The sequence below is a fragment of the Trypanosoma conorhini genome (assembly GCF_003719485.1).
Source record: "Trypanosoma conorhini strain 025E chromosome Unknown Tco_14.4_contig_00187, whole genome shotgun sequence".
NCBI classification, from domain to species: Eukaryota; Euglenozoa; class Kinetoplastea; order Trypanosomatida; family Trypanosomatidae; genus Trypanosoma; species Trypanosoma conorhini.
Window position 1 is genome coordinate 15,275 of NW_021704271.1, and position 10,723 is coordinate 25,997.

The window sequence follows — 10,723 nt, forward strand, 5'->3', positions numbered from 1 at the left end:
GACGCGGGCGCCGGTCGTCGTGCGGGCAAGGCCGACGTCGAGGATCGCCTTAAAGGGGAAGCGCGCCTCGTCGTCGCCCTGGTCGTCGGACTTCGTCCGCACCGCCGAGTAGGAGCCGTCCGCCTCCTTCGCCCCCTCGAACTTGCCGGCGAGGCCGAGCTTCGTCAGCATGCGGCGCGCCAGCAGCAGGCCGGTCGCGTACGCCGCCGCGTAGTTCGTCAGGCCGTGCTCGATCCCGAACTGCGGGAGCTCGTGCGAGTACGCCGCCATCACAACCTCGTCGCCCACAACCTTCGCGAGCACAACCTGCGCAATGATGTCGCGGTTCGTGATGCGCACCACCAGGCGGTACTTGGGCGTCCCGAACTTGGTCTTGTCCTGCAGCACCATCTGGCGCCGCGCCTGGTAGTCCGTCTTGCCCTCGCGGCGGCGGCGGTACTTCACCTGGAAGCGCTTGAAGTACGCCTTGTTCTTCACAACCTTCACGAATGGCATGCTGTTAACGAAAGTCCCTGGAGAAGCATAAAAAAAAGGAAAAGAACGTGGAAGCATGACATCGATGAAACGACAAATATGAGAAACGAAGGAAAAAAAACGAAGGACATAAGTTAAATGTGGCACCAGGGGAAAGGGGAAAAGGGCGAAGCGAACGCGGAAGGGATGCAAGCCCAGAAAGGAGGAGAAAACGAAGCTAAGTTACATTTCCGCGCTTTGAGGATGTCACTGTGCCCCGAAGGCTGAGAAGGTGCCCGTTGAGGCGGCGCACCTCCCCCTCCAGCCCGATGATTTGATGCGTTTTGGCGTCCAGACTGTGGACCTGCTCGTCCAGGCAAATCTTTAGCTGATTCACCTCATCCACCGCCTTGTGCCAGAGCTCCTCGATGTTTCTGACGTACTCAGCCGCCTCTTGGAAGAGGCCTTCAAACGTCAGGTGGACTCGCGGGAGGCCTGCGGGGTCCTCGATGATGCTCACCTTGTTGCCGGAGGCGCGAAGCACGGTGAGCCTCTTCGGCACGGACGGCAGCGTCTCCAGGGAGGGCGCGGCGGAGGCGGCCGCAACTGGCCGCGGCGGGTCTCCACATCGGCGCGGCCTGGGGAGGGGCGGAAGGCAGGTGCACTGGCGCAGCTCTCCCACGGCTGGGCGCCACGGCATCTTCACAAAGGCCTCGCGCGCGTACCGCGGGAAGATGCCCTCGCAGAGGCTGGCAAGGGCCCAGACTTGGTACTCGTCAAACGGCGTAAAAAGCTGCGGCTCCCCGGCCGCCTTCTCGGCCACCAAGGCGCAGCCGTAGTTACCGATGGGCACGATGATGCCGCTTCGCACCCGCAAGAGGCGACGCACTTTTTCTTCAACGCGGTGCGGGGACTTACTGCCGTCGTTGTCAGGGGGCGTGCCGCCGTTGTCGAAGTTTATGGCCATCCCCCCCCGCACGGCGGTGACAAGCATGTTGTTGCTGGTGCAGCTGACCTCAAGCGGCAGAGTGTCTTCGGCGCAGATCTGCGCCACGCGGCAGAGCACGTGAGGGTTTTCGGGGGAGTCCTCAAGATACACCGCTGCGCGGGTGGCTCTGACGCGCGCAAGCAGCGCCTCCAGCATTAGAAATAAACATGTCTGCAGCGAGGAGGCCGCCGCACGCAGCTGTGGCCGCTGGCTAGTCGGCGACGTGATGTTTTGCGGCAAGTTACCAGCAGACGTTTGAGGCGCCTCGCAGCTGCACGACGAGGCCGTGGCACATGCCGCCTGGAAATCCTCCTGAAGCACTAGTTTAAAGCCGTCCGGCACAACGCTGCGGGTGCGCAGCACCGCGACGACGGCCGAAGCCTCCTTCTCCCTCATGTAGTTGAAAAACTCGGCCAGTTGAGCCTCAACGGCGGTGGCGAGCCCCTCCGCAGCGGCAGCCAGCTCCGCCCCTACATCGCGTAGGACGGCCGCGGTGTCCTCGGCAGACTCCTGCGACAGCGCAATAGTGCCCTCGCCGGGGCTAAAGGAGGCGTGCGCAGAGCGTCGGGCGTCTCCCAGCGCCTTGGCGATGCACCGAATTTTATCAAGCTCCGTCACTGCCTCTGCGCCAAGTACGCCCGCCATCTTCAGCTTTTGCAGGCCCCACGCAGAATCAGAACCGAAGGCAACTGTTTTGCGTGCAGGCGCATGCAACTACGTGGGGCGGCTTCGCGTAGAGCCAAGGTGGGCCCCAGCGTCGGCAGCTGCGCAGCTACGACCCGGTGAGTAGTCAGCGCCGTGGCTACGCCGCAGCAACACGAGATGCAAATAAGGAAAGATTGGTAGAGGGCTACTAGAATAAGAGTTTATATGTGTGTGTGTGGGGAGAGAGAGAGAGAGGAGGGGAGGGGGGCATCGCTGACGGTGGGCGACGGTGCATGCGGCACAACTATAACGCAGACGCGCCAGACCGATGAACAAATTGCGAGCCACCACCGCCGCAGGCGGCTTGTGGTTGAGATTGTGCAGCAGCAGCAGCAGCAGTAGAAGGAGCAAACACAAATATGGCGTTTTACTTCCTTTTTTCCTCTTTTTTTCCCCCTCCTTTCTGCCGCCCCCTACTCCTTCCTCTGCGGCTTCTTAGACATCGCCGTCTCAATGCCCGCTGAAGTAAAGGGAAAGCGTGGAAGCAGCAGCAGCGATTCCTTTGGCTGCTACCTAACGGGTGCCTGCGCTCGCAGGTTCCACCCACCGCACGTTGTCCGCGCCACGCACACCTCAATCAATCAGGCGCTTCTTCCGGAAGTACGACTTCAGGTGGCGCAGCTCCCACATGGAGAATAGGACAAAGATGAGGATGATGAAGCCGGTAAACCACGTCACCTTGACCGTCATCGCCTCATTAGCGTTGCGCATCTCCGCCTCCTTTTCCTTGTAGTAGAGGTACTCGGAGTGGATGGAGCGCACCGCGTCCTCCAGCACGCGCAGCTCGACCTCAATCGGCCGCAGCTTCTCTTTGGTGGCCAGCTTCGAGTAGTCGTTGTTTTCGCTTCCGGTGTGAATGTCCACGCTAATGCTGCGCTTCATCCCCTCGGCGTACCTCACCCCCTGCGCCAGCCGGGAGTGAAAGCAGACCGTGAAGTCCCCGCCCCCGGCAATTACCTCGTGGAAGTTGCCACGGTCCTGCGCGGTGGCGGAGTAGTAGACGTGGCCCTCGGGGCCCGTCACGACGACGTCCAGGAACTGCGCGTACCCCGGCAGCGCCGCGAAGGAGATGCGCAGCTCTGTGCTGCTCGGCACCTCCTCCACGAAGCACCGGTGTTTCGTGGCCGGCAGGTCGAAGGCGAAGGCGTGGGCGTGCAGCGCACAGCACCAGAGTGCCAGGGCGACACCCAAAAGAAAGATCCGCACACCGCGGCGCATTCGCCCTCTTCCTTTTTTTCTTTCCTTTTCCTTTTTGTGTTCCTGTGTTTGACCTTGCCGCCTTGTCGCTTGTCTACCTGTCCACTTCCCCTTGCACCCTTTCCGTTCCCTGCTGCTCCCTTTCACACCTGCCGCGTCGTCGTCGCCGCCGCCGCCGCGCGCCCGGCAAACCGGCCAGCGGGGACGCCACGAAGAAGAAGAAGAGCAATAAGAAGGGGAACGAGAGGGCGGCAGCCACACCCGCGGCGGCGAGGAGGCAAGACAGCGAGTACGGCAGCGCGCAGCCGTGTGCGACGAAGGAGCCACAGAACGTCAAAGAAGAGGATGAAGAGAGGAAAAAGAAGTGGGTGTAGCAACCGGCCGCAGCTACGCACCACGTCGGTGCCTGCAAACGCCTCACAAGGCACCGTTGGGTGGCGCCAAGATCGGGCTGCCCCCCGTGGGTGCCGCTGCAGCGCCCCTGACGAGCGACAGCGTCGGCGAGTTGCGACCGACTGGAGAGGCCGGCTGCCGGCCCGAGGAGAGCCGCTCCACGCTCTCCGTCTCAGACTGCAGCCTGACGAGGACCGCGTTGAGTTTGTGCTGCTCCTTGAACCAGAGAAAGACACCGTCGTCGCTCGCGCCGCGGCGACAGGCGGCGCCTTTTCGGTACACCCCCGTGCTGCGCTGCAGCGGCCTGTGCAGGAAGACGTAGAGCAGCACGAGGTAGAGGGCCCACACCGCGGGGGTCATGACGGCGACAAATATCGTGCGGGTGCGCAGGTTTTGCTGCTGCGCCACCGGAATGTCGACCAGCATAAAGAGGGCCGCCGACACGAGGCACACGACGAGCCACCCGCGGAAGTGCTTCATTTCCCGCCAGCTGCGGGACGGCACGGCGGCGAGCGGGGGGAGAGAAGCAGAGGGGCGACGCCCGACGCTAGCGAAGCAAAAGCAACGGAAGTGGAAGAAAAAGCCGGTGGGCGCCAGCACGAACCACCACCACCCCGCGCGCGCGCGGCAGCGGCAATAGGCGCGGAGACAGGCAGAGAGCGGAAGCGGCCCAAGTGAGGCTGGCCAGCGCACCAGCGGCCGCTGACGCAGTTTTAAAACAGGCAACGCAAATATAAAAAAAAAGATACACAAAAAACGGCTTGTATATACGCGAATTTCAGGCTTTCTACGCACGCGCGTGACTTTTACAAAAAAAAACGGGCGGCTCCGTCGGACACCCGCCCACCCGCGCCTCTCCTCAACGGCCCAAGAGAAGAAAAAAAAACGGCAGCGAGGCGGGCCCGACGGGGAGGGGGCGGCGGGGGGTGTTGTGGGAGGGCAAATGGAAACAGTTTCGCCCCACTTTTCCTGCGGCTCAGCCAAGGCCCGTTCACGGGCCCCACCGCAGCTAGGCCGAGGAAAAAAGGGGGGGCATTAAAGTGCTCCAAGGAGAGAGAGAACGATGGACAACTCCTCACCGCCCGCGCTTCTCCCAAAAGTTGCTACCGAAATTAGCGAGAGAAAGCGACAGGCAACCCAACCAACCAACCAACAAAAGAGAAACAAAAGGATGCAGCGCCGTGAAGGGACGCACACACCCACACGTACATACAGAGGCGGGGTGGCGGCGTACGTTAGTAGAACCACTGCGCATTTAGCCACCTCAAGGAGGAATAGATGGAAAAATAATCCATACAAAAAAGAACAGAAAAGCAATGACTAAATTCATCTTCCACCGCACCCTCCCCTCCACTCCCTCTCTCCGCAGGATATACATATATAAATAAATGCGTGCGTGCGTGCGTGCGTGCGTGCGTGCGTGTATATATATATACAGATATATATATATATATATGTGTGTGTATCGGCGTGTCTCATCCCACTCAACAAGAAGAATTAGTCAGGCAAAGCGTAGGCGTCAGTAAAGAACCGGTTGCGTTGGTTTGCAGCATCTATACACATAGACATCTACACCCTAGTCTACATGGAGTGCTCCGCAAAGTACTCAGAAGCCAGAACAAAACCACGGTCGTTGAGGGGGGCCTTGGGTCCCACAGGAAGTTGACCGTTAAAAAAGCGTCGATAAACCTCGCATGCCTCTGCCCCCGTTGTCACGAGCCACGGAACAGAGCAGATCCACTCCGATCCCTTGATGGTCCCGGCTCGCAGATTTTCTCGGTAGCGTCCGGTGATCTTGTTCGTGTATTCCCCCACCGACCCAAAGAGAAGGATGGGGTTCGGGGGCACGGCCCCCACCTTCCGACGGACCTCTTCAAGGGCGTACTCAAAGTCCGTGCCGATGCCTCCGGTGAGAAAAATGGGGAAGTCCAAGTTAAAGTCCGACTGACGCTCCACCAGCTTGTTTGAGCGGTACGTCATGAAGGCGTCAATGTACGGGTTCTTCTTCTGCTCGTTAATTGTCGCCCCGGGGCTGTGAGAGAGGGTGCCGAAGTCAACAAACAGGCCGCAGGACAAGATGCCCAGCGACTTGGCAACACGATTGCCCACCTCCATCGCGCCAGGGCCGCCGCCCGTGACGAGCGCCAGCGTCTTGTTGGGGTTCAGCAGGGGGTGGTTGCAGTAGTGCCGCAGCTGCAAAATGCAGTTGAGGAGGAACCCCAGCTCCGCCTCAAAGTCGCCCTCCACCATGTTGGAGCCGTAGACGCCAAAGAAGGTGGCAAGCAGGTACTCCTGTCGCCGCTCCACTGGCACAAAAACCCCGGAATCACGGTCCTGGCGCCGGATAAATTGGTAAATGTCGCCGTGCGCCTCATCCACGTAGAAGACGGCGATCCCAAATGTGTTGAGGTCACACAGAAGCCCACTGTCCTCTTGGCTAAAGAACTCCCCGTGATGCCGTGAGGCCCTCGCAAAGAAGATGGCCCGCACCTTCCTTCCGACAGTGCAGGACAAAATCAAGGACTTTAGGCACGGAGAGGGAAAGTAGCGGGTCAAGAGGACACCATCGCTTGTTATATCCCCAGCTGCGATGGCGGAGAGGATGCTGTATTCGCATTCCTGGTAGACGGCTTGCTGGGCGAGCTCTTGCTGGCGCTCGGGATCGTCGTAGCCGACGTACGGCAGCAACTTGGGGTCCGCTGAGACCCAGTCCTCTGAGGTCAGCTCATTAAACTGGCCACCCTTACAGATATACGTGCAACAGCATTCGCTTCCCTTGGGGGCCGTCTTAAAGACGGAAAGGATGTCTGCCTTAGATGCACACCGCTGCGAGAGCGTCTTTCGCAACGAAAAGGGGACGTGCTCGCGGTAGGACTCCAGAGTAAAAAATTCAATGGGAACATGCGTTAGCTCCACGGTGGAGTCCCCGTGGAAAACAAAGGTCCGCTCCCGCAGCTTTTGGCTGGAGCTTGAGTCAGGCTCAATGACGCGTGAACTCATCGACTTCAGGCCAGGGGGGAGGAATTCGTCCACCACGCGTCCAAACAATGTCCGAAGATGCAGTGCATAGCCACGCACCAGTAGAATTCCCCCTGCCGTAGCCACACGTGTGTGGTTCGGGCGAAACTCCTGGTGCAGGCGAAGGAGTTCCTTATAGCGTGTTCGTTTACTTAATGCGGCCCCTATGGTCGGCAGCAGGCCATGCACCTCACCATTGTAGGCGAAGGTGCCGTCAAGAATGGGCAGAAACGCCACCACGCGACCATCCACCACCTTTAGCTCCCAGTTTGGCTCCGCAGAGTCACCGTAGTTGAGGAGAAAGTTACCCGCCTGATCCAGGGCGTACAGGAGGCGGTTGATATAGCTTACGTCCCGCACTCTTCGAACCCCCTCCACTGCGAAGAGTTTTCCAATATACGCGCCTTGCAGGATGTAATCCAGCATAAGCACGGCGAGGGGCGCCAAGGCGACCAAGTCCATGCGAATCTCGGCCCGCAACGCATGCCGGTCGAGCGTAACTTCAATATTCTCCGCGTTGACGCCCACCTGTGTGAGGGAAGATTTGAGAACAAACTCAGATTCCACATTATCAGCAAATCCACGAAACTTTTTATGTATCCGCTCGCGGACGGCGAGCACCTTAGTGCGGTGGCGGCACGTTCGCTCCAATGTTATGATGCACGCGTCCTCGGTAACCAAGTCAAACGGGTTGGAAACCTTCCCGCGAGTGGAGCTGTAGCTTGTGCTCTCGCGACCGCGTTGAAGAACAAAGTCTGGGAGCCACTTGGACGACATTACAAAATGCGCCCGTCGCAATTTATTTCGACGTTTGCTGCCGTATTACTCTGGGTTTTTGTTTTGGTTTGTTTTTTTTGTTTTTTTTTTGTTTTTCTGTTTGGGTTTTGGTTTTGATTGAAGAGAAACTGACGTTGAGGAGGGGGGGCAGGGGGAAGAGAGGAGGCGAAAGCGGGTGGGCGAAAAAAAGTGTCTTCTCCCGCTGCCGCCGAGGGGAGCGGGTTGAGGAGGGGAGCCAAGGCGCGAGAGGCGCGAAAAATACAAGGCGAAAACAACAACAACGACAATAATAATAAAAAAAAAGTAGCAGCAACGGCGATGGCAGCGCATTGCCGCACTGCAACGAGCGGCGCTTCTCTTAACCGAGGCACTACGTGACGGACCCGGAGCGAAGGGCAGGGCGGGGGCTCACTGCCACTGCCACTCCCACACACACACACACTCCCTCCCTCGCTCTCGGTCCCTCGTTTACCGCCGACGGCGGGCGTTCTTCCCAGGGCGCTTTTTGCCGCCGCCGCCGCCGCCAGGGCGCAGGCCCTTCTGCTTTGGAGCCCTCGCGCGCTGAGAAGAACGCCCACCTCCGCCTCCCGCAGCCTCATCGTCGTTCAGGATGTCGCGCAACTCTTCGTTGCCCTTCCGCTTGCGCCGCCACTCAGTGAGGCGTTCGCCCATGTCCCGCTTATACTTGGCCCGCTGGCGCAGCACCTCCGCCTGCACCTCCTTACCGTACTTCTTCTGGTCCTTCATGGCACGCCGGTGGGCCTGGGTCTCGATGCGGGCCTTGGAGCTCTCAATCGCCGCCGCAATGCGACTCATCTGCACGTCGTCCTTAAACATCTCCGCATAGTAGTCGGCGGGGCGCTTCCACGGCACACCCGCCTCCTCCAAGAGGGAGAGCCCACGCGAAACGGACAACAGGGCCTGATGGAGAAAGACCTCCTCACGCTTTGGGTCATCGTCGGCGTTGAGGTCCGCTGGCAACGACTTTGTCGATGTCAGTGCCATGCGTTCTACCCACTGCGCCGGCTCACTGAATTCCATGGCCGCAGGCTTTTCATCCTCCGCATTATTTTCCTTTTTATCATTAGAGACAACTTTAGCTTTACTCCTCGCGGCCGCCCTCGCAGCTGCCCCCTGCTTTGGCGCGCCGTTTGACCTGACGACCGCAGGACGCCTCTTCCTGGCTGCCACCTCGTACACAGGCATTGCTCTCCCTTACCAGTACACAATAACAACAGCGGCGGCGGCACACAGGAGTCACGTGGGTGAGGCAGCAAAAAAAAAAAATGGGGAGAAACCAACAGAAGAGTTTTCTACGGCGCTGCAATCATTGGCACGGCTTCGGTGTACCAAACACAAACCGAGAGAGAGCGAGCGAGCGAGTCACAGAGTCGCCTAGACTCCAACGCGCATGCGCCTCTCCCACAGCCCTCTTTGAGAGGAGAGGAAGTGCATTGGGGGAGTCACAGAGGAACCAACAACAACAAAAAAAAGGCAGCAAACGAGACAAAAAAATACATTCAAGAGCCGCAAGGCCACTTTTACATTTGCGCGGAAACAGCAGTGCGCTACCCTCTTACGCCGGATATGCCGTTTCCCCTCAAGTATGCCTCATACGTGGACACTATCACCTGCTGCCGCGCAGTCAACTGGGCAATGAGGTGCTGGAGGTCGCCAATCATGGTGTCCTTCTCCAAGGACAAGTCACGCACTCTGTGTTCAATTTCGCTTATGCCCTCAGGGTCGATGTTGGCCCTCTTCAACAACTCCGTTAGACGAGCATCGCGCCCCTCCAGCTGCGACTCCACAAGTTCCAATTTGTTTTGAATAAGAACCCGCCGGAAGATTGCCTTTTGCTGAATTTCCTGCAACATTTTGTTGTACTTGTTGAGAATGATGTCGCGATCCTCTTCTAGTTTGACGAAACGCTGCGAAAGAACCTCGTGCTCCCACAACAGTGTGCGCAGCTCCTGGTCGCGCTCTCGCACCTCCGTCTTCATTTCCCGAAGCTTCTCCTTGTCACTAGCGTAGTTGATAAGGTCCTGCTCCAGCTCGCGCTTCTGCCGCTGCAGCTTCGCTAACGGCTCCGTGAGCTTCTTGTTCCGCTGCGCCACATCCATCATTGTCCGCTCGTTGTGCGCCTCCGTGCGCTTCCTGGCGTACACCTCATCCTTGAGGGTGCGGATGGTTTCTAGGTTGTTTGAAGTGATCTCACTGTAGTACTCCTTCATCTCCCTAAAGGTGCGCTCATGCATCTCGCGGAGCTCGGCAATGTGATCGCTCTTGCGCCGCTCTATTAGGCTGATCTCCTCGCGGCGACGCTGGTCCATCTCCTCGCGTAAGTCTCTCATTTTCTTTTCGTACATGAGATGCATCTCCTTGTTTTTGCGCTCAAAGGCAAGCTGCTGCTCCGCGATGTCCTGGTCGTGCGAGAGGGTGAGGGCCGCGGTCATATCGCGGTGCTCGTTCTCCTGCGCCTGCAGCATCAACTTGGCGTCCCGAATCTCGCTCCCGGCGTTCCGCTCCTTCTGGCGGTACTCCTCCTCCCGTATGGCCAACGTCCGCTCCGCCTCGCCGGTCATCTCGGAGATTTGGAGTTGGTGCTCGTACATCATGTGCCGGATTTTTTGCTTGAACACCTTCGTCTCTACCTCTTGGCGCTCCGCGGCCTCGGCCTTTTCGTCCTCGCGCCGCCGCAGCTCCGTCCTGAGCTCCTCCAGCTCCTTCTTACTCACCTCCCAGAAGGAAATGATTCTGTCGCGCTCCAGCTGAAAGTAGTTGCGCAGCGCCTTGGTCTTTTGCAGGGCGTCCGTCGCAAGCCACAACTCTCGGCCGTCGGGTATCGGCGGCGGGGGGGCGTCCGGCGCGGCGGCGTTCGGCTTCTTTTTCTTTGCGGCATCGGCAGGCCCTGCCGCCTTTGGCCGCGTGGCAGCTGCCCGTCCCTTCGGCGGCATCCACTCACTTTGGCTCTGCACCCCCCCACACACACACACACACACAAGCGGTAAATGCCGGCGGCGGGTGCCAAGGCCGGGGTTGAAGGGAAAAGGCGCAAAGAGAGAGAAAACGAAAAGAAAAGAGGAAAAGAAAAAAAATAATAATAAACAGTCGCGGATGCAACTAAACGGGGAGGAGCCATCCGCAGGGAACTGCGAGAGTCAAAGAAGTGAGGGCGGAAATAAATAAGTAAAC

General features: G+C 58.9%; 7 protein-coding genes across 7 annotated transcripts, besides 13 other annotated features; all 7 read right to left on the reverse strand.

Annotated features, from left to right (window-relative positions):
* Window positions 1–495, reverse strand: Tco025E_03898 (60S ribosomal protein L5; the record flags this gene model as incomplete). Its single annotated transcript, XM_029370814.1, has 1 exon — window positions 1–495. A coding segment is annotated over one exon (495 nt), but the record flags the coding sequence as incomplete, so codon positions are not given.
* Window positions 496–622: 127 nt separating this feature from the next.
* Window positions 623–660: a sequence feature (G-rich).
* A 31-nt stretch (window positions 661–691) lies between these two features.
* On the reverse strand, window positions 692–2,086 carry Tco025E_03899 (uncharacterized protein; the record flags this gene model as incomplete). Its single annotated transcript, XM_029370815.1, has 1 exon — window positions 692–2,086. The coding sequence occupies one exon, from the start codon at window positions 2,084–2,086 to the stop codon at window positions 692–694; it is 1,395 nt and encodes a 464-aa protein (XP_029229116.1).
* A 380-nt stretch (window positions 2,087–2,466) lies between these two features.
* Window positions 2,467–2,496: a microsatellite.
* Window positions 2,497–2,719: 223 nt separating this feature from the next.
* Window positions 2,720–3,364, reverse strand: Tco025E_03900 (COP-coated vesicle membrane protein gp25L precursor; the record flags this gene model as incomplete). The annotated part of the gene is made up of 1 exon (XM_029370816.1): window positions 2,720–3,364. One exon carries the CDS (start codon window positions 3,362–3,364, stop codon window positions 2,720–2,722), a length of 645 nt encoding a protein of 214 aa, XP_029229117.1.
* Window positions 3,365–3,368: 4 nt separating this feature from the next.
* Window positions 3,369–3,408: a microsatellite.
* Window positions 3,409–3,494: 86 nt separating this feature from the next.
* Window positions 3,495–3,527: a microsatellite.
* Window positions 3,528–3,554: 27 nt separating this feature from the next.
* Window positions 3,555–3,579: a microsatellite.
* Window positions 3,580–3,760: 181 nt separating this feature from the next.
* Tco025E_03901 (uncharacterized protein) lies at window positions 3,761–4,216 on the reverse strand (the record flags this gene model as incomplete). The annotated part of the gene is made up of 1 exon (XM_029370817.1): window positions 3,761–4,216. One exon carries the CDS (start codon window positions 4,214–4,216, stop codon window positions 3,761–3,763), a length of 456 nt encoding a protein of 151 aa, XP_029229118.1.
* Window positions 4,217–4,869: 653 nt separating this feature from the next.
* Window positions 4,870–4,893: a microsatellite.
* Window positions 4,894–5,106: 213 nt separating this feature from the next.
* Window positions 5,107–5,125: a microsatellite.
* Window positions 5,126–5,159: a microsatellite.
* Window positions 5,160–5,192: a microsatellite.
* A 125-nt stretch (window positions 5,193–5,317) lies between these two features.
* On the reverse strand, window positions 5,318–7,531 carry Tco025E_03902 (uncharacterized protein; the record flags this gene model as incomplete). The annotated part of the gene is made up of 1 exon (XM_029370818.1): window positions 5,318–7,531. The coding sequence occupies one exon, from the start codon at window positions 7,529–7,531 to the stop codon at window positions 5,318–5,320; it is 2,214 nt and encodes a 737-aa protein (XP_029229119.1).
* Window positions 7,532–7,584: 53 nt separating this feature from the next.
* Window positions 7,585–7,650: a microsatellite.
* A 135-nt stretch (window positions 7,651–7,785) lies between these two features.
* Window positions 7,786–7,833: a microsatellite.
* Window positions 7,834–7,999: 166 nt separating this feature from the next.
* Window positions 8,000–8,737, reverse strand: Tco025E_03903 (rRNA processing protein; the record flags this gene model as incomplete). Its single annotated transcript, XM_029370819.1, has 1 exon — window positions 8,000–8,737. One exon carries the CDS (start codon window positions 8,735–8,737, stop codon window positions 8,000–8,002), a length of 738 nt encoding a protein of 245 aa, XP_029229120.1.
* A 362-nt stretch (window positions 8,738–9,099) lies between these two features.
* On the reverse strand, window positions 9,100–10,485 carry Tco025E_03904 (trypanin-like protein; the record flags this gene model as incomplete). Its single annotated transcript, XM_029370820.1, has 1 exon — window positions 9,100–10,485. One exon carries the CDS (start codon window positions 10,483–10,485, stop codon window positions 9,100–9,102), a length of 1,386 nt encoding a protein of 461 aa, XP_029229121.1.
* Window positions 10,486–10,503: 18 nt separating this feature from the next.
* Window positions 10,504–10,531: a microsatellite.
* A 39-nt stretch (window positions 10,532–10,570) lies between these two features.
* Window positions 10,571–10,635: a sequence feature (A-rich).
* Window positions 10,636–10,723: the final 88 nt, after the last annotated feature.